At 42.6% G+C, this 26312-nt stretch overlaps 1 protein-coding gene across 1 annotated transcript in view; it reads left to right on the forward strand.

Moving 5' to 3' along the window:
• Positions 1 to 6035: 6035 nt before the first annotated feature.
• Positions 6036 to 26312, forward strand: part of SMC3 (structural maintenance of chromosomes 3) — a 48162-nt gene continuing 27885 nt past the window's right edge. The window contains exons 1-8 of the mRNA XM_065407191.1: positions 6036 to 6084; positions 14645 to 14720; positions 17084 to 17122; positions 18010 to 18077; positions 18774 to 18845; positions 19029 to 19108; positions 21931 to 22009; positions 24137 to 24254. Of these exons, the coding sequence (XP_065263263.1) occupies positions 6070 to 6084; positions 14645 to 14720; positions 17084 to 17122; positions 18010 to 18077; positions 18774 to 18845; positions 19029 to 19108; positions 21931 to 22009; positions 24137 to 24254 (547 nt within the window). The 5' untranslated portion in view covers positions 6036 to 6069. The remainder of the gene's footprint in view (positions 6085 to 14644; positions 14721 to 17083; positions 17123 to 18009; positions 18078 to 18773; positions 18846 to 19028; positions 19109 to 21930; positions 22010 to 24136; positions 24255 to 26312) is intronic.

Here is a 26312-nt window from a genome sequence, read left to right on the forward strand (position 1 = left end):
AGTTGGGCATCTGAGTGCTAAAGACAAGCACACTCCTGTAAGCTGGTTTCAGGTAAACTTGCAGCTTTGGGACAAGTGATTCAGACCCTGGGCCTGTGTTGGAGCCGGACAGGAGTGGCTGGCTCAGCAAGACAGGGTGCTGGAATCCTGAGCTGGCAGGGAAAACAGAAGCAGGGGTAGTCTTTGCACATTGGGTGGCAGCTCGCAAGGGGGTTTCTGTGATCTAACCCGTCACACTTTCATCTTAAGAATCTATGTGCTTGCTTAGGAAGAGCTGTGTGTAACTTGTAATTGGGGATAGTTATGGTGCATCGCCTTTGGAGAGAAAGCAAAGTGCAGATGCTGGCTTGTTTAGGCAGTCAGGCTTGCTGGGAATATCACAGTGTAGGCAGGGAACTATGCAGCCTGGAAAAACCAATGGTTGGGAGGGAGTCTCTGCTGAAGAGAGGTGATGGCTGGGAGCCGTCAACCTTTAAGTGAGTTCCCTGGTGGAGCAAGGAGGAGGAATACAGGTGCAGTTGCCATAAACGTAAGGATGGCCATACTGGGTCAGACCAATAATCCATCTAGTCCAATATCTTGTCTTCCAATAGTGGTTGGTGTCAGATGGAATGAACAAGAACAGGGCGATTATCAAGTGATCCATCACCTGTCATCCAGTCCCAGCTTCTGAAATCGGAGGCTTAGGGACACACAGAGCATGGAGTTGTGTCCCTGACTATCTTGGCTAATAGCCATTGAAGGACCTAGCACCCATGAACTTATCTAATTCTTTTTTGAACCCAGCTATACTTTTGGCCTTCAACATCCCATGGCAATGAGTTCTACAGGTTGACAATGTGTTGTGTGAAGTACTTCCTTAAGTTTGTTTTAAACCTGCTGCCTAATAACAATGCCTATTAAACTGTGACATTGATGATGTCTTGCTTCAGGGGGGCTAGGAGGAAGTTCAGTCGTGCCTGCATCTGCTGGCATTCTTACTTACAGTGTCCCAATAAATGTTTTGATTTCTGTAAGTATTACAATGGGTGGCAACATCTTCAAGGCAAAAGCACTTTTGCCTAAGAAGATATTTACTGGTCCTACAGATGAGACTGGAATCTCTAGTACTTGACAGACTTTGAGCTATTGGTCTCTGTGAATGAGAGGACGGAGGAGAAGACAACACAGTACTGAGCTTTTCAGACGCATGACTGCACCAGGGATGTTTCAGAGGGTAGTAAATGGTCTAGCACAAGTTCAGAGAAATGAAGACATCCTCATGAACTTAGATGGCTTCATTTATTTCCATAAAACACAGGAGGAACATCTAGTAAGCGTGGAAAGGATTCTAAAGCCTTTTAAAGTGTTTAAACTTGCAGGAAACAAATGTCAGTTTGTGAGGTGTTGCATCACTTTCCAGAGACATTAAATCAGACAGGATAGGTTGGAGCCTTAACCCCAGAAACTGAATGTTATAAAGGACTGGAAGCTGAGGTGGCGAGTTGTATGGGCCCATGATGCCCATGCTCCAGCAAATTCAGGGCTCCAACTCCACCAATGTTCGGGGCCGGGTCTTCCGCCTGCTGCCCCCGCACGCCTCCCCGGGAGCGTCCCCTGCTCTCGCCTGCTGCCCCCACGTGCCTCCCCCAGCATCCCTGCCTCACCTGTGCCGTGGGCGGCTGCCCCCTGCAGCTGTGTGCTGTACTCGCTGGCTGCTGCCAGCTAAGGGAGTGGTGCCGGTGGCAGGCTGACTGCTGCGCCTGTGGAGGGAGGAGGCACAGTGGCGTGGCAGGCAACTCCAAGGGGGCTTATCTTGTCTGGACCTCCTGAGCAGCAGCCTGGGGCTTGGGTGAGTGTCATGCCTGGGGGAGGGAGAGGGGGGGGGTCTCTCCCCTGGAGCTCGCTGCTGCCAGCAGGGAGAGGGCTGGGGGGAGTCCTCCTCTCTGGCCCCAGCCCCGGGGCAGCCTGCCTGCTGCACCCCAAAGTTTGAACTCCTCATCCCTGGCCCAGCCCCACCCCAAAGCCTGCACCCCCAGCCAGAGCCCTCACCGCAACCTTCTGCCCCAGCCCTGAGCCCCCTTCCTGCACCATGAACCCTTCATCCCCCAGCCCCACCCCAAAGCCCTCACCCCAGCCCTGAGCCCCCTCCCGCACAGTGAACCCCTCATCCTCTGCCCCATTCTTTGCTTAGGAGTTGGCATTTCTTTCCTTTGTTCTTTATAAGTGGTTCTGAGGGGTGCATTGCTGTTGGTGCTAGACTGTCTGACTTGTAGGCCTTGTCTGCACTGTGTTATTTTACACCAACTTAGCTGCATTTGTGCAAGCCCCTAGTGTAGACAATCCATGCCCAGTTAACCATGACTTGTGCTGGCACAGTTTCTCAGTGTGAAACCCCACTGTGGACAAGCCCTTAGTAAGGTGACAACTCCACTTTATCTAAAAAATTAGTTATGTAAAAAAACCCTTAAGACCCACAGAAAAATGTGTCCCTCCCCGTTATTCTTTTAAATTCCATTGAAAACACTGGTTTTACCACAAGGACAAATTTCCATCAAGTATTCGCAACCCAAACGTTACAGCACTGAGAACTTGGAAGCACCTTAACTGATTTTCATTGTCCAAGATAAAAGATGCACAGTCTGTGAGAGAGTCATAAATAGGTACAGAAATACTTGTTTACAATATATGGCTTTCAGGCTGGCCATGTCCCCAATAATAGAGTTTCGCATTTACCTCTCTGTGCACATTAATGAAGATTTACCCTGTTAGATTCCTTTCATCTTGGTTACTAGGCTGAAATATTTGTATAATAGTTAAAACAATAACAGTGTACATCCCCAGTAGTAATGCTCTGCACAGCCATGTCAATAATCCAGTTCTGCCTGCTCTCCAGCCTGGGAGAGGAAAGAAATGTCTTACCCCTCATCCCCGCCCACACCCCCAGCCAGAGCTCTCACCCCTCTGCACCCCAACCCTCTGTCCCAGTCCTGAGCCCCCTCCTGCACCGTGAATCCCTCATCCCTGGCCCCACCCTGCAGCCCTCACCCCCACACCCCAACCCTCTGCCCTACCCTGAGCCTCCTCCCACATTCCAAACCCCTCAGCCCCACCCCATTAATTTTATGTAATAAAAATCAACAATGGATAAATTCTTAATAAAGTTACCCAGAGAAAAAGAACAAAAGCATAATTCATTAGGTGACAGCCTGAGTTCGACACCCAGCTTGCAACCTGAAACTATACAAAAGAAAGATGCGGCAAATCTAAACGATAAGAAAAGGAGTTTTCATCAGTCTTGGCTATTACAATTTACGTGGTTAGAGTACAATAGAGAATTAATCAGAGCTTTTTGCTTTTGAGGGTTATTGATCCAAGAGTGCTTGGTTGTTTCCATAGTCAAAAGAGTATTAATAAAGTTGATATTCTTAGTTAAATAAATTTTTCTTACAATAGTGATATTGTGCAATATAGGGAAACTGTTAAATACTTACTGTTTCCAGTCCATTTTTTACATTATTTTAAAAAATATATCCGCTTACAAGGTGGGGGGTGGGGGCATGGGACTTGGACCCGTTCTGGGCACCACCAAAAATTACACAAACCTGCCACCACTGACTGGAAGGTTCCTATGAACCTGGTGGAGGTACAGTGGCTTGTAAATATTCCACTGAACACCTTAGAAACATTCTTTGAGCTATCTTGCATCCTGTTCCCTAGACAAGTTATAGACACTTTACGATGTGTATTTGCAGACTTCTGTTCAATCCAAGCACACCTAGTACTTACTCTTCCACTGTATCAAATGTGAGTTGCCTCTGTCCTTCTACAGCCACACGTGCCACTTGGGCTCATTTTGTACCCACTGTAATGAAACAAGCGTAGTTTTCAACAGTGGGTACTCAATTTTTTTAATACATTTTACTGCAGCTGCGTGCAAAGCTTTCATAGCCAAGGAGAAGTGGCAGAGACTCCCTGATGTTCGCTATGGACTTGGCTATTGCTATTCATAGATTCATAGATTCTAGGACTGGAAGGGACCTCGAGAGGTCATTGAGTCCAGTCCCCTGCCCGCATGGCAGGACCAAATACTGTTTAGACCATCCCTGATAGACATTTATCTAACCTACTCTTAAATATCTCCAGAGATGGAGATTCCACAACCTCCCTAGGCAATTTATTCCAGTGTTTAACCACCCTGACAGTTAGGAACTTTTTCCTAATGTCCAACCTAGACCTCCCTTGCTGCAGTTTAAGCCCATTGCTTCTTGTTCTATCCTTAGAGGCTAAGGTGAACAAGTTTTCTCCCTCCTCCTTATGACACCCTTTTAGATACCTGAAAACAGCTATCATGTCCCCTCAGTCTTCTCTTTTCCAAACTAAACAAACCCAATTCTTTCAGCCTTCCTTCATAGGTCATGTTCTCAAGACCTTTAATCATTCTTGTTGCTCTTCTCTGGACCCTTTCCAATTTCTCCACATCTTTCTTGAAATGCGGTGCCCAGAACTGGACACAATACTCCAGCTGAGGCCTAACCAGAGCAGAGTAGAATTTACATGGATGGTGCTCAGATACCAGAGACCTGGGCAGCAGTATGCAATCCTTAGATAACATTTATGCTGAAACTCATTTTTTGTTTGTTTTTTCCATTCAGTGAAACTTCATTGAAGCTTCATAGACATGACAAGCTGTTACCAACCCATATCATTTGCTCCCAGGAACCAATCTTAACACTCTAGTCACATTCTTCAGTTCACTGCTGGGTTTTGGTAGTAACTGAGGCAGTCAAGTGCCTTTAATGTGCCCCATTTTTGTCAAACATTCAGTTTACTTCTAACAGGCTAGAATACCCAGAAGTGCTACTGCCTGCTTATTATTGCCACCCCCACCCCATAGTGTCCCCTATGGGAACCCTCCCATACAGCCATTCCCCTGCCACTCCCCCACCCCATAGTGTCCCCTATGGGAACCCTTCCATACAGCCATTCCCCTGCCACTCCATCACCCCATAGCGCCCCCTGTGGGAACCCTCCCATACAGCCATTCTCCTGCCACTCCCCCACCCCACAGCACCCCCAATGGGAACCCTTCCATACAGCCATTCCCCTGCCACTCCCCCACCCCATAGTGTCCCCTATGGGAACCCTTCCATACAGCCATTCCCCTGCCACTCCCCCACCCCACAGCACCCCCTATGGGAACCCTCCCATACAGCCATTCCCCTGCCACTCCCCCACCCCACAGCACCCCCTATGGGAACCCTTCCATACAGCCATTCCCCTGCCACTCCCCCACCCCATAGTGTCCCCTATGGGAACCCTTCCATACAGCCATTCCCCTGCCACTCCCCCACCCCACAGCACCCCCTATGGGAACCCTCCCATACAGCCATTCCCCTGCCACTCCCCCACCCCACAGCACCCCCTATGGGAACCCTTCCATACAGCCATTCCCCTGCCAAGCCCCCATCCATTTTGCCCCCACATAGGAAACCTCCTATACAGCCATTCACCTGCCACCCCATAGGGTTTCCATAGGGGATGCTACTAAGGAGCCACCCCCTGTCACTCCCAGCCCCTAGCACCCCATGGGGGAACCCTCCCCTACAGCCATCTCCTGCCACCTCCCCACCCAACCCCTATCTATGTCCCGCTTCTCTCGGGACCCCCCCGCTGCTTCCCCCGCTCCGCCCGCACTTGCCTTTGGCGCCCAACCCTCCCCCTAGCGGGCGGCACCACCTGTCGCAGCCGTGGGGGTGGGGGGGGTGTGAGGAGCGGACCTGGAGTGTCCACTCGCTCGCTTCCCAGCGCTGGGCTCGGACGGGAGCGCAGCCCTTGGGCGTGAGTGAGCGGCACCCCCCCCCCCCTTCGCTGCGGTGCTCCCCCCGGCCCTGCCCCCCCTGCTCCACATCCCGAGTGGTCCGCCCCGAGGGGAGGCGGCTCCGCCGCCATTTTGTTTGTGTGGGGGCTGCCGAGCGGGCTCCGGCTGCCGCGCCGCGAGGAGGCGGGGAGCGAGCCGGGCGCGGGCGCCGTGAGGCGAAGGAGGCCGAGCGCGGCGGGGGGCAGCAGCCGCCCCCATCCTCCGGAGACATGTACATCAAGCAGGTAAGGCGGCGGGCTCCGCGCCGCCCCCTGCCGGGGAGAGGGTCTGGCCTGGGGAGCCGGGGCCCAGGCCGTGTCTGGGGGGAGCGGGTCTGGGGTGAATGCCGGGCCCTGTGGTGGGGGCCGAGGAGGCTGTTGGCAGGGGAGAGCGCCTCCAGGCCCTGCCCTCGGGGAGGAGCCCCCCGCCCCGTGTGTTCTGCCGGCGGGGGCCCGCCGGGTGCCAAAGCCCGCTTGGGTCCAGTCAGAGCCTGCGGCACACCTGCTCGGCAGCCCCCCCGCCCAGCACCCTGCGGGCAGGGCTGGCGGGAAGAAGGGGGGGGGGGGGAGAGATTGTATCTGGGCCCAGAGCTCAGCCCGTCCCCTCTCCAAAAAACTCCGTAACGTCTGTGTAAATAAAGAGCAATGGGAGGGGGGGACCCCACAAGATGTGCCTTTGAAGGGATAAGGAGGATGCTAGGTGGCCCAGATATGGCCGACTGTGCCAGGTGTGGTGGGTAGACCAGGTGGGTGGGGTAATGTCATTTATTGCAGGGGTTCTCAACCTTTTTCTGAGGCCCACCCAAAATGTTATTAAAAACTCCATGGCTCACCTGTGCCTATAAAAGCCAGGGCTGGTGTTAGGGGGTAGCAAGCAGGGCAGTTGCCTGGGGCCCCCTGCCATGGGGGGCCCCACTAAGTTAAGTTGCTCAGGCTTTGGTTTCAGCCCCAGGTGGCGGGGCTCGGGGCCCTGAGCTTCAGCCCTGCACAGTGGGGCTTTGGCTTTCTGCCCTGGACCCCAGTGAGTCTATTGCCAGCCTTGCTTAGAGGCCCCCCTCAAATCCTGCTCGTGGCCCCGGACCTCTGATTGAGAACTGCTGATTTATTGGATCTGCTTTTGTGGGTAAGAGAGACAAGCTTTCGAGCTTACACAGAGCTCTTCTTCAGGTCAGGGTAGTTTATAAGAAGGGTACAAAGCTAAGGGTGAAGAGGAGGCAGACATTGAGGAAAGAACATCAGATGTTAGTGGGAGCAAAATAATTCAGGCCCTTGAAAATAGAGGTGTGTGAAGCCTCAGTGTGAGGTGTACTGGTGACAAGTTCTATTCTGAGTATGACAGTGATTGAAATCTTATGCGACTGTGCAAGAGCTAAAGAATATTTGTGGCCCTCCCCACATAGTGTCCATGGAGTCTTGATCAGGGAATTATTCCAGATGGCAAATAACTTGATTAGTCAGTTTGATGACAGTGAGTGTTTCTCAATATTGTAGAGTTTTCAGATTACTTTACAGATAAAGTAGCTGGATGTCTAGATTGGAGTTATTCGTCCAAAATATGCTAGACTAAGATAAAAGGTGGATTTTTACAAAATATACTAGCTAATGATTTTAACCGTCTTAAAAAAAAAAATGTTCTAGGCATACCCTCATTGGGAACAAAGTATTGTTTGGAGGTAACAGACAATGTGTTATGTATTTGAGTGTCCGCAAGTGTCACTCACTGAGGATCTGGTGCTGGTTCAGAGATTTGTGGGCCAAGACTTCTCCTGTCTGAAGGACATTAAGAGGTGCTGGAATCATTGCTAATGTTTGTCAAACTCTCCATTCAGGAGTGCAAGATAAACCCACTTCTTTCAGAAAAAACTATTTAGAGGCCTTTTCTCATTAAAACCATCTGTTCAGACTGAGAAATTCTTCAGTTATTGCCCTGTCTCAAATCTTTTTTGGAGGGGTGAGGGGCGGATTGTTTACTAGGCAAATCCAGCAAAACCTGGAGTCCTTAGCTCTAACTGGGTTAATAAAATTCAAGAGTAAACATGCCCAGTTTTTTAAACAGTTCCTTGTAGGTCTGGTTTTCTAAACCTTTTATCATTTTGGTTGCTCCCCTCTGGACTCTCTCTTCAATTTATCTGCATCTTTCCTAAAGTGTGGTACCCAGAACTGGACACAGTACTACAGCTGAGGCCTCACCAGTGCCGATAGAGCGGGTCTTACATACAACTCTTCCGTTAATATGCTCCAGAATGATAGCCTTTTTTGCAACTGCATCACATTGATTCATGTTCAATTTGTGATCCCCTGGAATCCCCAGATCCTTTACCGCAGTACTGCCACCTAGCCCGTTACTCCCCATTTTGTAATTAAGGAAAAATCAGATGCACAAATGTAATTCTTTGCACTTTACTGAATTTCATCTTGTTGATTTCAGACCAGTTCTCTAATTTGTTGAGGTTGTTTTGAATTCCAATCCTGTCTTGCAAAGTGCTTGCTAGCAATCCCTCCCAGCTAGGTGTCATCTGCAAATTTTATAAGCATACTCTCCAATCCATTATTCAAGTCATTAATAAAAATATTGACTACTACTGAATGCAGGACTGACCACTTTGGGACCCTACTAGATACACTGCCAGTTTGACAGCAAACCATTGGTAACTACTCTTTGAGTATGATCTTTCAATCATAGAACTAGAAGGGACCTCGAGAGGTCATCTAGTCCAGTCCCCTGCACTCATGGCAGGACTAATTATTGAGACCATTCCTGACTGGTGTTTGTCTAACCTGCTTTTAAAAATATCCAATGATGGAGATTCCACAACCTCCCTAGGCAATTTATTCCAGTGCTTAACCACCCTGACAGTTAGGAAGTTTTTCCTAATGTCCAGCCTAAACCGCCTTGCTGTAATTTAAGCCCATTGCTTCTTGTGCTATCCAAAACAATTTTTATTCCTCCTCCTTGTAACAACCTTTTATGTACTTGAAAACTGTTATCATGTCCCCTCTCAGTCTTCTCTTTTCCAGACTAAACAAACCCAGTTTCTTCAATCTTCCCTCATAGGTCATGTTTTCTAGACCTTTAATCATTTTTGTTGCTCTTCTCTGGACTCTCTCCAGTTTGTCCACATCCTTCCTGAAATGTGGCGCCCAGAACTGGACACAATACTCCAGTTGAGGCCTAATCAGAGCGGACAAATTACTTCTCGTGTCTTGCTTACAACACTCCTGCTAATACATCCCAGAATGATGTTCACTTTTTTTTGCAACAGCGTTACACTGTTGACTCATATTTAGCTTGTGGTCCACTAGGACCCCCAGATCCCTTTCCACAGTACTCCTTCCTACACAGTCATTTCCCATTTTGTATGTGTGCAACTGATTGTTCCTTCCTAAGTGGAGTACTTTGCATTTGTCCTTATTGAATTTCATCCTATTCACTTCAGACCATTTCTCCAGTTTGTCCAGATCATTTTGAATTTTAATCCTATCCTCCAAAGCACTTGCAACCCCTCCCAGCTTGCTATCATCCACAAAGTTTATAAGTGTACTCTGTATGCCATTATCTAAATCATTGATGAAGATCTTGAACAGAACTGGACCCAGAACTGATCCCTGCAGGATCCCACTCATTATGCCCTTCCAGCATGACTGTGAACCAGTGATAACTACTCTCTGGGAAGGATTTTCCAACCAGTTTTCCACCCACCTTATAGTAGCTCCATCTAGGTTGCATTTCCCTAGTTTGTTTATGAGAAGGTCATGTGGGACAGTATCAGAAGCTTTACTAAAATCACCCCCCTTATAGTAATTTCATCTAGACCACATTTCCCTAGCTTGCTTACGAGAATGTCACGTGGGGCTGTGTCAAAAAGCCTGACTGAAATCTATCCCCTATCCCCTTGGCCAGGAACCTCGTAAAAAAATATTTCAGATCTATCAGTTACGTTTGCAACTGTTGACCATGAGGTGGTGGTGTTTTACTTGTTACCCTAGCACAGGGACATGTGATGTTTAGTGGCTACATTTCTTTCTTTTTGAGATGGGCAAAAGAGTAGTTAGTACTGAGCTATTTCCCATCTTCCCTGAGGGATCTGTTGTGCGAGGGTTCCATTTTGTTACCTCCCCCCTTCCCATTTTGTATGGGGCTGTTAATAAGGAGGTATTGGCTATGGTGTCTTAGTATGTGGGAGAATATTAGCTTGATATTTAAACTTCATTGACTGGGTCAGATGAGAAAGTGACTTACTCAGTGCCTAATAGCGATTGAAGCCTGAATGTCTCTGTGTATTAACCCCTAGAAGACTTTATACACTGGGAGATGGAACCAGAGGAATGTCAAGATTGTATCATTTTTCCTGAATGAAGGGTATATGCTGTTTCTCAGGTTTGCAACTTAGTGGTCTGCTATCACCAATTTTTCTGGATATCCAGATAACTAGCTATAGTTGCCAGTAGTGATGTGTGGTGTTTGTGTTCTGCAGATGAAGAATAAATTTGACTGTGTGAGAGGGCCAACTATCTGATTTCTTGTGAAGTTTTGGTTTTAACCTCTAAGCCCCTATATGTGTTGGGTCCTGTCTGCCTTAGAGATTGCTTCACTTTGTGTGCTATCAGTGGAGTTGTAATCATCTGACGTATCCAAGGTTACAGCACACGAGTTTAAACCAGAGTTGTTTTCCATGAAGGGTCCTTGATTCATGATCTCAGACTTACCCCTGCTGTTTGACAGAGCCTTAAAAATAAATACATAAAATTAAAGAATGAATTAGGCCATTCTCTTCCCTCCCCCATCTTCCCAATTCTTTGTCTTGTCTATTAAGACTATAAGCTTTTTGGAGTAGGAGAGTGTTTATTATATGTACAGTTTGTACAGTTCATAGCACAATGGGGCCTTTAGGTGCTACTGGAATACATGAGCTTTGCAGCATTTATTGTATTTTATCAGGATTTTTCAGGGGCAGAATTTGAATGGGGGTTTTGTAGTAGAGGGAAAGGTTGTTTTGGCGGGTCGAGAGGATTTTTCTAGTCTTTTTAATATCATGAGTTTGTGTGTGTTTTTGATGATTGTCTGTATGGTGCCTAAATCTCAGAATAGGTGCTTTTTATCAATTTTGAATAAATACACAGGAATGCTGGGGTCAGAATACTGGAAAGGAAGATGCCAACAAAACTATTCTGCTTAGAAGCAGTTTTGCTTATATAATCTATTTCTTCCTTACTTCAGCAGTGAGAATATTAGTAGGAAAACAATATTGGTGTTTAATAGCTCATCTGTTCCTACTAGGGTGACCAACTTTCTAATTTGTGAAAATCGGACATTGAGCACTGGAACCTGCCCTGCCCCCTACTTCTCTTTCCCACCTTCACTTGCTGCCTCTCTCTACCTCCCTCCCTTTGCCAGCTGAACAGGGCTCTGGGGGTGGGGTGACTGGGACAGGGCGGTGGAGGGAAAGCCATGCTACAGGGGTGGAGGGGTAACTGCAGCAGGGTGGGGGCAGGACGTAGGAGCTTCCAGTATCCCTCTCCTCTGGAGCCATTCCTGTGTGCTCCTCCAGGCTCCAGCAACAGCTGCTGCTCTTCCCGCTCTCTGGCAGCAGAAGCTGGTTACCGTGCTGACCGGACACTATCAGGTTCCCTTTTTGACTGGACTTTCCGGTCGAAAACTGGACATCTGGCCACCCTAGCTCCTACACATAGTTATAATTACCTATTTGAGAGACAATTACAATTTTCACAATAACATGGCTTCAATTGGGGAAGTAAGCTAGAGGGAGGAAGATGAAGACAATACCAGCGCTGTTTCTTCTACAAATATTCTCACTAAAAACTAGGCTGGAGAATTTTTTTTTTTTTTTTTAAAGTGGATTCTATAGTTTTCCCTCATGTCCTCCTTTTTGTGTCTCACTTCACCTCAGTCTTGTATTAGGCAGAAATGTCCTCTTTACTGGGGAGACTTGAAGGAATCTCCTGCTGGTGTCCCTAGCCTCTGTTTGCCAGAAGCTGGGAATGGGTGACAGGGGATGGATTACTTGGTGATTACCTGTTCTGTTAATTCCCTCTGAAGCGCCTGGCATTGGTCTGACCCAGTATTGCCGTTCTTATGTTCTTTTGTAATTGGAGGGGTTTGCTTGAGATAGACACATACTACAAAAGCTGGCTGAGTTTTTCTGGTATGCAGAGCCAGTTTTAAGATACAAATACCCTATGCACTACATTTTACTTTAGCTTACCAGACTGAAATCTCTACTACACCCAAGGGAAAAAAATGTGGAACTGACAGTGTATCTGGGGTTTGTTGTGTTGTTTTAGCTGTGTTGGTTCCAGGATATTAGAGAGACAAGGTGGGTGAAGTAATGTCCTTCACCTGTAGAAATTGGTCCAAAAAAGGTAAGCTTTTTAGCTACACAGAGCTTTTCTTCAGGTTTAGGAAAGGTATTCAGAGGGCTGGTCTACATTGCGGCTTAAGTTGATGTAAGTTGCGTCGCTCAGGGGCGTGAAAAAAATCACACACACCCCGAGCGACGTAGCTTACATTGACCGAATGCATGTCTACAGCACGTTATGTTGGCGGGAGATGCTCTCCTGCCGACTTAGCTTCCGCCTTTCGGGAAGGCGGAGTACTGAAGTTGACGGGAGAATGCTTTCCCATTGACTTACCGTGTCTTCACCAGACCCACTAAATGGATACCGCTGCATCGATCGCAGCCACGCTCATTTTAGCGGGCCAGTGTAGACAAGCCCAGAGTGTCACAACTAAATAGAAGATGGAACAGATTGCTTATCATAAGTAGTTAACACACCTTCTAAGGGACCATTCATGATGAAAATCTGCCATCTACAGCCTGGCCCTGAGATACCACAGAATAAGCTCCAAGGAGAAAGTCTGCGATACACACCGTAACACACTTAAAATACTTTCACCAAACAAGGACATTCCACCAGAAAAGTATATCGCATCATGGAATGGGCCATCCAAATACCCCAAGAGAACCTGCTTGAATACAGGAGGAAAAAAATCCTCTGTCCGCATACTCTTAGTTGTCACCTATCACCCCATGCTTGAATCCATACAGGTTATCATTAAACATTTACAATCCATACTTGATGAGGACTGCATCCTGAAAGTAATCTTTCCTAAACCTCCTCTTTTGGCCTTCAGAGAAACCCCAACCTTGCCCAGCTCATCATCAGAAACAAGCTCCCCACAAACTAGGACCCATCAACTCAGAGCAGCACCAGACCCCTGCCAGAACAACAGATGTAAAACTTGCAGACATATCTACATTGCTATAATGATCACTACCCCCTAATCCCATAATACACCTTTCAAGATCCATGGGTCCTATACATGCCTATCATAACATTTGCACTAAATGTTCCAATAACAAATATGTGGGTGAAACTAGACAATCAGTATGCACTTTAATGAACTCACACAGAAATATAAGACAAAAGCACCATGTCACCTGTGGGCAAACACTTTTCACAAAATGATCACTCTGTATCTGACATCTCAGTTCTCATCCTCAAAGAAAACCTGCACAACATCTTCAAAAGATGAGCCTGGGAACTTAAATTCATAACTCTCTGGTAGATACTAAAAATCATGGGGTTAATAAAGACACTGGATTTATGGTTTATTACAATAATCTGTAAACTATTAACTCCCTTTTTTGTCCTATGACTGCCAGGCTGTTAACAGGACACTTAACCTCGAATGCTCCTTTAGAGTATATGTTAAGTACTTATGCTTAACAATCTGCGTACTTTTCCCAGACCTGGAGAACCGTTCTGTGCAGCGAAAGCTTGTCTCTTCACCAGCAGGAGTTGGTCCAATAAAAGATATTACTGCTCCCACCTTGTCTCTCTAATATATCTGAGAGATATTTTTGAACTTACTGATTTGTCTCTTACCTTCAGTTAATCCCTTTCCTGTAGTTTTTGTGCATATGTATTAGGTGAGCTCATTTGGCCAAATTTTCTTCCTGCCTGGAAAATACTTGGACTACTAGCACCAAGTAAATAATGAGCAATAGTTTGTACATTTTCACAAAAAGGTTAACATAAATGGTAGAAAAGGAAGACTGATTTTATTCCATTTGAAACTGGCAGACTTCTTAACGTTGAGAGGTTTTGATCTTGCTCACTAGTTTTAGCACTACACACCAAAAAAGCTTACTGAGCATGTTTGTCTACTTCCTACATAGAAATAGGTCTGTTATCTATAATTTTTACATGCAGCCACTGCTCTACTTAGAGCTTGCAAGTTGCACTCTTATGCTAAATATGCTAATTGGGGTATGAAATTAACTTAAAAAAAAATTCCTGTCCTGCTAGAACTGAGCCCTTGACTTTTTTTACTCTAATCTGTCATTGTATGTACATCCTTTCATGTTGTTTTATGCTGTGACAGCAAGATTGAGTTTATTTGAATATTTCCTTATTTATTATTCTTTGACCTAGATGTGTACAAGTGTACCTTCTGTGATAGAAAAAAAGCTACTCATAAACTAATATTGGGGTGAGAATTTTTTTTTTTTTTTTTAACCTCACCCTTAATTTCTTAAAATGTACTTGGATCTGAACTGCAAGACTGGAATGAAAAATGACTATATGTATTGTGCTTAAAAAAAAATAGAAACCTATTTATTTGAGTTACAAATTTAAAATCGTGTACCTCTTTAAAAAACAACAACACTAACTACCCCCGTCTTTGGTGCTTCCCTTTTTTACTAAAAAAATTCGGCTTATGAACGAGTATATATGGCAGTTTCCTTGATTTTTAAGATTATTTAACTTGTTTATCCATCAGGTGATCATTCAGGGATTTCGAAGCTACAGAGATCAAACTATTGTAGATCCTTTCAGTTCAAAACACAATGTCATTGGTAAGTTGTTCTTATAAACATACTACAGTGTGAACTAGCATTACCTCATTATTTTTGATCAAGGGTCAAGTCAGTGGTCTTTATGATTTTTGATAGCCCTTCAGATTTCCGAAGCAGTTGTGTACATATTGACTAAATTTGAAACTGTTCTCTCCAGTATTACAGGACCCTTTCTACTTGCAACAAATAGAATTATTATGATTTGCAGATAATTTAATTTTAATTTTGCCATAATGACTGTTCATTGGCTCTAATCTTGCAATAAGATTCAGTATAGGGGTGGACCCCTCCATCTGTAGTCAGTGAGGCTCCACACAGACCCAGGGTTCACCTGCATGGAGCTTGTTGTAGGATTAGGGTGGCAGAATACTTGAAGTATACTGTGTCTCATGAATTATCTTCTGGATGTCAGGTGATACCTCCTAAGGTTCAGCCTGATTAAAATACTTTGAGGGGTGTTACGTATTCTGCCACTTAAAACTGACAGACTTGAAAGAAAAATGTCAAAAAATGAGTAGTAATATTGTGGTCAAATAATGTTTAATGCTTCAAGTGTTAATATATACCAAAGTGCAAAATCTAGCAGAAATGAGCTGTTGGTAATTTAATTGTATATTTAAAGGGCTGAGTGAATTCATACATGCACATTTAAAAAATACAAATTATCTTTAAGACCTGCATATACTGTGACTAATTATAAAAGAGGGATCATTATTTACACCATTTGTTCATAGAAAACATTTAAGGATACCACCTGTCCTCAAATTGGAATAAATTGTTTTTATTTATTTATTTTCCCCATTATCGTCCTAACGTGTAACTAAAATATAGTTATTTGCAAAAGGGCATAGAACAAAGCTGGCTTAAAAAAATTCCCAATCAAACTGCATTCTTAAGTGTTAATTGTTTAAATTTAGCTATATAAATTGTCACCTGATAGTCAAGTGTAATTTTCAAATGTAGTTGTTTTTGTTGATTGGTAAACACATTGGTTTCCTTTAGGGCAGTACAGGGCAGTTAGCAATGGTTTTCTCTTGCTTTACTCTGAGAAAATAATTTCATACAATTGGAATACTGTATGTTTTAAAATCATATAATTCTTAATGTTTTAGTAGTAATTTTACTATATAACCAATCACTTCTACTGGATGATTGATCATGTACTGTACGTTAGTTTAACTCCTCAGTTATTTCAAAGTAAAACTTCCAAAGCGCATTTGTCCCTTTGTGTTGAGTTGTAAATATGAGTTGGTTTTCATTTTCCTTTGTTGCTGTTTTAAAAAGGAATATTTAGTCCTTTCAGAGTTGTGTGTAGTTTTCCCCATCAGACTGCTCTAGCCCTCACTAACCCATCTTATTTAATTATTCAGTGATTCTAGTTGTTGAATGGAAAATGACTCTAAGAATTTATTTTCTTAAAGTACTGAGTTTTTTTTCTTTAGTGGTCAGTGAATTTTCAGCCCCGTAATAAAACTACCACATTAATTTAAGTGTGGTCAAGAGAGGCTCTGTAACCAAACTGTAACTGTGGGTGAGAATGGAAGTGTATTGGCATAGTTGCGTGTCAAATGTCACTGTGCCTGCTCATGTCACATGCATCTTGAGTCTCACTTCAATGAGAGTTAAAAAAAAAATCATCCAGACAATGTTTGTTTTTAAAAGAAAAATGTAGTCTTACCATTATTTCTCTCTTAAAATGTCCTATCAATGTGATAGGAATATTCACAGGTGTTCATTTGATTATTTGAAACTATTGTATGTGTATTGGTGTAAACCTGTTGGCTTATACCAATAGTTTTGATACTGTTGAAATATAATTAAAGCCGTCCTCTTCTTGCTGATGTATTCGTTTCTTTGCAACTGACAAGTTGAGGACTTACAACAAATATCTATGTGTGGGATCAGTCTCAGCATATAGACATAAATCTACTCTTGTAAAATGTGCGGGATTTAAATTGAGGGATTTAAGAAATGGATCCAGGGTTAAAAACTGATGTAACCTGGCCAAAAGTTAGTAGTAAAAATACGGAGAATGATGATGATAATCTGGATTGATTTAATATCATAACTGTTTTGGGTATAAAATGCTCTTTCATAGGTTTTGTAGATCACAGTAATGTCTCTGTTGTGGGGCGGGAGGGAACTGGGGCTAGGCGCCATTCTATCTTGTTCAGGTAATGACTCCCTGATCCATCCTGCTAAAAGGTGGTTTGATTCCTAGAAGGTTATATTTTGTCTAGATCTACTAAAGTTGAATTCTTAAATTCATTGCCGAAGTTTCATGTATTGCCATACCACTTACTTAATTTATTTAAATTCCTGAAAACTTCTGAATTTATAACTTTGTTACCTTTCATATTTAGTGGGAAGAAATGGATCTGGGAAAAGTAACTTTTTCTATGGTAGGTATTACTGTTGCTACATGTAACAACTAAATGACTGTGACTGAAAAACCATAAACTCTTTTTTGTCAGTTTTACATTATGCACTTATTTAATATTCAGTTTCCTCTGTGTATGTCTTTTACATTGCAAAAGGGGGGCAGGGGTGGGGAAGTCTTTAAAAATAGGAAGACAGGGAAAATCAGGCAAGTGTAGTACCAGCGACTTTCTTTAACACTTTTAACTGAGTAAATTCTAAGTTGTCTGTGTCATATAAACACAAACACCAGAGTATTTTAGGTGAGATCATGTATCTCTTCTGAGAGTCTTTGGCAGATGTGACGCTTCCCCATTGTGCTTTATCATTTTTGACTGTAACTTGTGGGACTAGCAATATAGTGTAGATTGCTTACTATCACTTATGCTGTCCCGAGGCTACATCTACACCTGGCTTTTTTGGAAATATTTATCACCTTTTCTAACACCAGTGTTGCTCGACCGATAGCAGCTGTGATGGTAGTATATACAAAGCTCCAAGTGCCTCTTGGATTTTTAAGCACTGTGTATTCTAAACCTGCTCTGAGCAGGTCTACATGACATGGTAGAAATCCTGGTGGCTCTCAGATACTTGTTTACATTACTATTATTTCAGCAGTTCATTGCTCTGGGGTTAGCAATGGAACATTTTTCAGAGCAAGGCCAAATAGACAAGGCCAAATGACCAGGACCCAAGAACAGTTTATTTTAAAAAATGAGACACTGTGATTTAATGCTTACATATTACTCTTAATATATGAACTAAAGAAGGATACAATTTGGTTATAAAGAAACATACTGAGTACTGCTCTTAAAAGAAAGAACAGACCTTTTGTACTACTACTTTTTTTTTCTTTTTCTTTTTATTACAGCAATTCAGTTTGTCCTCAGTGATGAGTTTAGTCATCTTCGCCCAGAGCAGAGACTGGCTTTGTTGCATGTAAGTGAAGATACTTTAAAACAAAACAAAATGATGTAATATGTGTTCAAATATATTGTTGTTGTAAAGTAGGCAACTCACTGAAATGCAAATACTTAAAAACAGCTCTTGTTGAAAGTGTGCATAGCAACTTTTCCTCTCTGCCTCCTGGCAAAAGTTATTTTGCTTTATATTAACATAATTTGCCTTTTTGTAACATGGCAAGGGAACCACTAATTTCCTAAATAAGTAGTACAAAATTCTTATATGCATTTCAGTGTTTAATAGGGAATGTTCTTTTCAGCTTATAGACCTAACTGTTCCCTAATACAGTCAATCAAGAAAGTTGCAGTACTACAAATTACCAATTTTATCAGTATTTGTTTTTTTTTTTTAAATATTTGGAGTTCCATATCTTCAACCTCCATTAAATGTCTACAACAGTGCAGCAGAAAACTGGATATGATACTCTTTTGGCACACAATTATACATCTTATATAATTCCTGCACTGTAGACAGAGGACACAATGTACATACGACCTTTTGAGCTGTATACTTCTCAAGTTTATTTTCAGAAATGTAAGTTTGAAAATTGTCAAATAAGTAATGTGTATATAAATACTTTGGAGTCTTTGAGAAATCAAGAAAAATATACATTTTAAAAACCAGTTTAAAGAGGGAGTAATCTAACCAAAATAAATATCTTTTTTTCTTTAGGAAGGCACAGGTCCTCGTGTTATTTCAGCATTTGTGGAAATTATTTTTGACAACTCAGACAACAGGTTACCAGTAAGTTTTAAAAACATTTCTAGAAAACACATCTTCTCATTAGACTACCTTCTTAGTTATTTGAATCTTCATTAAAGTAATTCTCTTTTGGTTCAGTCTTAGTGGAAAATACTGTAAATACTGTGAGTTAATCATAAATGACTGTCACAGGCAGTTAAATTTGTCCTTTTTTGTTTTCTTAAGATTGATAAAGAGGAAGTTTCGCTTCGCAGAGTTATTGGAGCCAAAAAGGACCAATATTTCTTAGACAAGAAAATGGTGACGTAGGTACTTCTTTTCTTCCCCCAAAATGAACTGAATACACAATATTGTAAAGTGTGGTGGAATCATTCAAAATGTGTATTTGTTTATACCTTTAGATTGAATTAATTTATAACATATGAGTTCCTTTGCCAGCAATATTTAATACCAATAGAGTCTGCTAATAAATCTTTATTTTTAGTCCTTATATAATATCTGAACTGCGAGTGGGTTGAATTTGATATCCATTTAATTTCATAAAAGAAAACTTCTGTGTATTTCCAAAAGTCACCATTCTTTTTTCAAAAACTAAATTGACATTTATTTTGAAATTTAAATATTTACCATTTGTACAGTTTGAACGTGAAGAAGCCATTTTCTGCATGACAAGTTAGGGGTCTCATTCTACAAATACTTCAAGAATAATTCTTACCAGTAGGCCTGTTCAATGGGATTAGGCCTAGTAGGAAGTTCACTATTCCTGCTAGTGCTTGTATGTTGAGGCCGAAGGACAGGAAGGGAATAACTCCATTAGATTCAATGGAAGGAACAATACTTTTCTATTTTTAAATTGGAATCTGTTTTGAAATAACTTTTTTTATATGCCAATTTGTTTTTTTCTTTAACTATTTTTTTTTCTTCCTAGGCACATGGCTTTCAGTAGTTTTAAACTACATATAACTAACATACCTCAAACTTCCACAAAATAGTTCTGTCTTCTTTCCCCTTCCAGCCCCTCAAAGGCAAGGTTCTCTACTTTAGCACCAAACTGCACTGACTTCTGTTCCACACAACTATCTTGTGAAGTTAGTGGAATTGTACAGGTTGTAAATAGCACAGAATTTCGTTCCCAGTCCTCTGATCCCAACCACTTATGCACTTAAAGCCTTCTCCTATCCTCCTTTGTCACCAGGAATGTACGGCTGCCAATAGAGAGAGGCGTATTTGGTATGATTGGTGGCGATGTGGAGCACCTTGTCTGGGGTTTCAGATTGTGCTCTCAAACTCCTGTATATGAAGAAAATAGTTATTGAAAAACAAACCTTTATACAGTGATAAGAGTATTTCAAAACAGACTCCAACTTGCATACAAACAGCAATACTCCTTCCCCCCCACGCCCTTCCTCCTATTGAATCCAGTAGAGAGATTTTATGGGAGTGCATGTGTGTATACGCACATTTTTTTTCATGGAACTTTATTTACTCATGGAAGGTTAGATGATAAATCACTTGAGTTTTTTCCTTTATCTGAATTCAGCTTCCCCCCTTAGTCTTCAAACCCTGTAAGACCAATCATATTTAAGGGCCATTCTTATCACTTGTAAACTTTAAAAGTTTCTCTAAAACTTTTTTTACACTTAGAGATAAATTTGAGTGCTCATGAAAGTGAGGATTGATATTACTAACCTGAGGCAGTCATAGCAGGGGCGCTGTGTATTCTTTCTAAACTTGTTTTGCAAGTAGTCCTCAGTTCTCACCAGCTATTCCAGGCATCTCTTTCTCTTGCCTGGACACTTGGGGTACGTCTTCACTTACATCCGGGTCCGGATGTAAGCAATCGGTTTTCTGAGTTCGATTTATCGCGTCTGGTTAAGACGCGATAAATCGATCCCGGATCGATCCCGGAAGTGCCCCGGATCGATCCCGGAAGTGCTCGCCTTCGACGCTGGTACTCCAGCTCGGCGAGCGGAGTACGCAGCATCGACGGGGGAGCCTTCCTGCCGCGTCTGGACCGCGGTAACTTCGGACTAAGGTACTTCGAATTCAGCTACGTTATTAACGTAGCTGAATTTGCGTACCTTAGTCCGAAGTGGGGGGGTTAGTGTAGACCAGCCCTTGGAATCTTGCCGCATTAATGGGACAAGGGATTATGTGAATAAATAGGGTCTAGAAAAGACTACTTTCACCTATGACTACCAAAATTTGAATCTTAATCTCCAGAGTTGAAAGATTAGCGAGTTAAACTACAGTAATGCATTAGCAATAACAAATCCTTTTTTAAACTTGGCTTACAGAAAAGAAAATGTAGTATCTTGTTTCTCTTGTTTAAGTTTTATTGTTTAGGTATGAAGACAAAGTTGCCCAACAAAGCCAGAACTAGGTATATTTTTATTCTTAGTACCGCTTCATGTTTAAATTGCCTGGTAAAACTGGTAAAACTCTTACCAAAATTGGAAGAAACTAAGTGTAAAATTCTAATATTATGAGCTATATTGGCATATGACACTTTGTTTTAAAATGCCTATGTTAAACTAACCTATGGCTTTACAATTTTTCTGACAACTCAGCTCTTCTCAGTATGGCTAACACATGGTGATGTCTCCGCTCTTCCAAATGGTCATACTTCTATATCGCTTCCTCTCAGTGTTTTAGTAGTCATCAGCTGACCTAACTAATTATTGGATAGTGTTAATGCTGTTGCATTAATTATATAATCCTCAGCAACTTGCTTTTAATAACTGAAAATGAGAAGAAAAGAAGCAAAATCTTATGCTAAATTCCAAATAATTCTTTGTGGCATCAGTTTTTCTGTTACCTGTACTAGCTGCTGTTGGTGTGGAGTGCCTTTCTTAGTCGTAATCTCTTCCCAGCCCCATATATCTTGCTTAGTTTCTTTCTGTTTTTATTTTCTCATTTATTGTTTATCAGTTTAGGTTTTAGTACATGATTAGATATTATCATGTACAGAAACTTCTTTGAAGAGATACCCTATTGGAGAGCATGCACCACAAGCAGTATTCATATGTGTAGGTTTAGTACTGTTTTGCTGAATTTGTTGAGGAGTCATGTTTGTCATACGTAGTTATTTAAAAGTATACTTACTATTTGAGAAATGTTATTACAGGAAAAACGATGTGATGAACCTTCTTGAAAGTGCTGGGTTTTCTCGCAGTAATCCCTACTATATTGTCAAACAAGGAAAGGTAAGATTGCTTATCAAAAAGCAGAATTAAATCACTCGTTTATAAAGAAAGTTCAGACTTTTTGGAGGACTACAGTTTAACTTAATTATTGCAAATGAATAATCAGGCTTTCTTTTTACTTTTAACCAATATAGAAATGACTAGTTCTTCCTGTGCACTCTTATTTTGCAAATGATTCCTCGGGGTACGGCTCCTTTATATAGAAATAAAGTAGTTGTAATTAGAAAGAAAAGTAATTCTGTATTCCTCCATCATTCTGATTAGAAGCATCTATTTTATAAGTGTTCCTGCATATAATGTTGCTGAATCGACCAGCTTTATTTAAGTACAGAGAAAATTCAATCATAACATGTGCATCAATGTAGCTTTTGAAATCCTTGATTTCCAAGAAGAGCCCTGAAAATAATTAATACCATTTTTTGTTTGTATTTCTATACGTTATATTTTCCAGTTCAGAAAGTTTTGGAAACTTGTTTTACAGAATTGTCAGTATTGAAACTGTTTGACTTTCATTGTGGGGCAAGACATGTTTAAGGGCTGAATCTGCCAATTGTCTATATTCATGATTTTGACTTCATAATCCTAAAAATAGTTCTCTTGACCAGTTACTGAAAAACTCATTTTATCTGCAAGTACTTGACTGACAAGAAAAACTGAAAAAATTAGAGCAATATGGATAATTCCCATTTAGCAACACAGGATATGTTTTTGCTATACAATTGAATTTGCCAAATTGAGGAACAAATAAAAAACTTGAGTTAGAAAGTAACTCTGTGCTAGTGCAGGAGTCAGCCCACATGGATCCTATCGCAGGTTAAAAGTCAAAGTAGATTTACTAGTCTTCATGCTCTGTATAAATTGAAAACATTATCTACAAGAATACCATAAAGATGCAGCAACTAAAATTCTTATGAAGAATGGTGATAGTTCTAGTGAAGAATAGTGAACCTGACACAGTATTAATTACTAAAAGCCCATACACCGTTTCAGTAATGTTAGAGCGCCAGGTGCTGGTGGTGTGAAGCACGACTGCAGTGTGAGCTGAGGGTTTTTTTTTTGTTTTTTTTTTTTTTTTTTGACATAATACATTGAAGTAGGGTTACCATACGTCCGGATTTTCCCGGACATGTCCGGCTTTTTGGGCCTCAAATCCCCGTCCGGGGGGAAATCCCAAAAAGCCGAACATGTCCGGGAAAATAGGGAGGGGCCGGCGTCGCTGGGTGCTGGGCTGGGGGCCGGGGGTGCTGGGCCGGGGGCGGGCCCGGGGGTGCGGGGCCGGGGCCGGCCGCCGGAGGAAGCCGCTCGGTTGGGGGGGCCAGACTGGGCCGCGCCTCCTCCCTCCAACCCCCCCAGCTTACCTGCTGCCTGCTTCAGGCTTCCCGCGAATCAAATGTTCGCGGGAAGCAGGGGAGGGGGCGGAGTTGGGGTGGGGACTTTGGGGAAGGGGTGGAGTTGGGGCGGGGCTGGGGGCAGGGGCGGGGCCCCGTGGAGTGTCCTCTTTTTGGACACTCAAAATATGGTAACCCTACATTGAAGTACATGTTCTTCTGGAGATAGGGAAAGTAAGAGGTGGTTTTGCTGCAGCAGAATATTAATGCTCATAGTTGAGTCTCTTTGAAAATCTGTTAAGCTGATATATTATCTCCCTTTGAAGTCCAAGAAATACTAACTTTTATACTAGGTTTCAGTAAAGTCTGCTAGTATTTGAAAATTAATAAAAATGAATTACAAGCAGAATCATAAAAGTATACAATTTCCTGTCTTTTAAAAAGAAATTGATGTCTCAAAAGGAGGAAAATAGGGTAAATTAGAATTTCTAATCTTCCTGAAAAAACCCAGTCCTGAAGAATTGTATCCTTAAGCAAGTATATATCAGAAATTGGCAGTGTGGGTTTTCAGCTGAATGTTTCATACTAGCTTGATTTTTAAGCATATGATACCTGACTGGAAAGAGTTATCAGGTCTGTTGGTAAACAAAGTGAGAATTAATGAAGTTCTGCTGTAATTAAACAGTTATAAGAGACATGCCCTGTACTAGATCTCTTATGTGATGTTGATCATTATTACTATATAAGGAACATGATGTTCAAAATGTAATCTTGTAACTTTGTTTTCTTGAATTCTTAGATCAACCAGATGGCAACAGCTCCTGACTCTCAGAGATTGAAGTTGTTAAGAGAAGTAGCTGGTACTAGAGTATATGATGAGCGCAAAGAAGAAAGTATTTCCTTAATGAAAGAAACCGGTAAAAAATAATTATCTTTATCACCTGTGTTTCTTTTATATAAGGAATGTCCTGGTTCGTGCCATAGTAGTTGCACTAATTTCAAGGGTTTATAACTTGCTTGTTAAAATTAATTCTTTGATAAATGTTTAATACATTTAATAATTTAAATTATTTTACATTTTTTCTTTCACTCCAAAGATTCCCAAAGGGCTTCACAAACTCTATAGAACATCTACACATGTAACCTACTGCTAGGTTGCAGGTAGCAGTTAACCAGTACACAGCATGCTGCACCAAAGTGGTGGAAGGGGGAATTTTTATCCATTGGCACTGCCAAAATAAATAACATTAAAAAAACACTTGGGTTATGATGCTTACAAACTTAAAAAAGCCAGAAAATTCAAAATTAGGGCCAGAGTATCATATATTCTTCAGCCATGAAATTTGCTACCGGGTTGTGCTCCAGAGTCAATTTTTACTTTTTAAAAGTTATATTTCTAGCCCTTGTTTGTGGACATAACTTGAACATTCAAACTGGCATTGATGTCTTCCTGAGTCTGCAGGAATCCTGAAATAATAGCTCTAACTTTTGTGAACTTCCCCGTTCATTTCAGTCGGGGACCCGTGGACTCCACAAATGCAGAATTTGACACTTTTTTCCAAGATGCCCCAGAAATCAAATTTTTTTTTACAATGGAATTCACTCTTGCTATAAACAGACTTCCAGTGTTTGGTTTTATCTTCTGGTCCTGGCTGCAGCTGACTCTTGTTCTCTAGCTTTCCCCATGAGTGGGAGTTGATTGGTTTACTATGTGTTCTCCCTGCACTGTTCCATGGAGCCAGAATTAGAGCCTAATTTTTACTTAAGGAGTGGGGGAGCTAGAAGTGCAGGCTGGCATGCTGAACTGCCTGAAATGCAGAACAGCTGAGGTCCAGGAGCCAAATCTATGAAAATGACTCCTAGCTGACTCCTTCTCTGGTATACATGGGGAGGGGTTCTGAGTTTTTGGCTGCCTGGACCATATCAGAGTATTCAAGGCCTGGGAACTGGAGCTAGGTTGCCTGATGAGCATTATGCCAAAAAAAAACCCAAAAACCTCTGAAATGATTGGTTGCTTTTACAGCAATGGATGACTTCAGCTATGAGCCATAGTTGTTTGCATTTGTGCTGGGGAGTGGCAAGAGAATAGAACAGTGTTGCAGCTGGATTTAGCTGTGGTTGTCATGGAATTTGGTCTCATTATTCTGGGGAGTACATGGCCCCTGGTTTTAAGGCAACAGTTACACTTTCAATTCATGTTCTGATGCCTTTCTCTCATTCTCCCTCTCATTTCCCTACCTTGCCCATTTTCTTATACAGGTTGAACCTCTCTAATCTGGCACTCCCTGGTCCAGCAACATAGATTCATAGATTAATAGACTCTAGGACTGGAAGGGACCTCGAGAGGTCATCGAGTCCAGTCCCCTGCCCTCATCTGTGGTCCGACATAGGCACCGACTCTGTGGGTGCTCCGAGGCTGGAGCACCCACGGGGAAAAATTAGTGGGTGCGGAGCATCCACCGCGGCCAAGCTCCCCCCTTCTCCCATGCTTACCAACTCCTCCTCCTCCCTCCCAGCGCTTCTGGAGTGCCGCAAACAGCTGATTCACGGGGTTCAAGCTCTGGGAGGGAAGGGGAGGACCTGGGGCTGGCATCGGAGCCCCCGGGCAGGGGGCCAGCAGCCGGGACCCCAGGCTTAAAGCCTGGGGGTGCTTTAGCACCCCACACACCTCTACTTTCCACGCCTATGGAGACCTGCTGGCACTCTACATTAACTGCCTGTGGTTCGGCAAATTCTCTGGTTCGGTGCCGGTCAGGTCCCGAGGGTGCCGGACTAGAGAGGTTCAACATGTACATCCAAAACAAACAAAAATGCCAACAATCCAGGAATACTCAATGGACTAACAGCTCTATCTCCAAATTGTCTGGTCTTTGTCTTTCATGATCTTCATGTTGACTAAATGTAAAGTCCCAGCGATGGCTTCATTCTGTTACATGTATGCTCAGAACAGTTGCCCATTAACTATCTGAGAAACA

This window comes from Emys orbicularis, chromosome 7 (genome assembly GCF_028017835.1).
Source record: "Emys orbicularis isolate rEmyOrb1 chromosome 7, rEmyOrb1.hap1, whole genome shotgun sequence".
Lineage (NCBI taxonomy): Eukaryota > Metazoa > Chordata > Testudines > Emydidae > Emys > Emys orbicularis.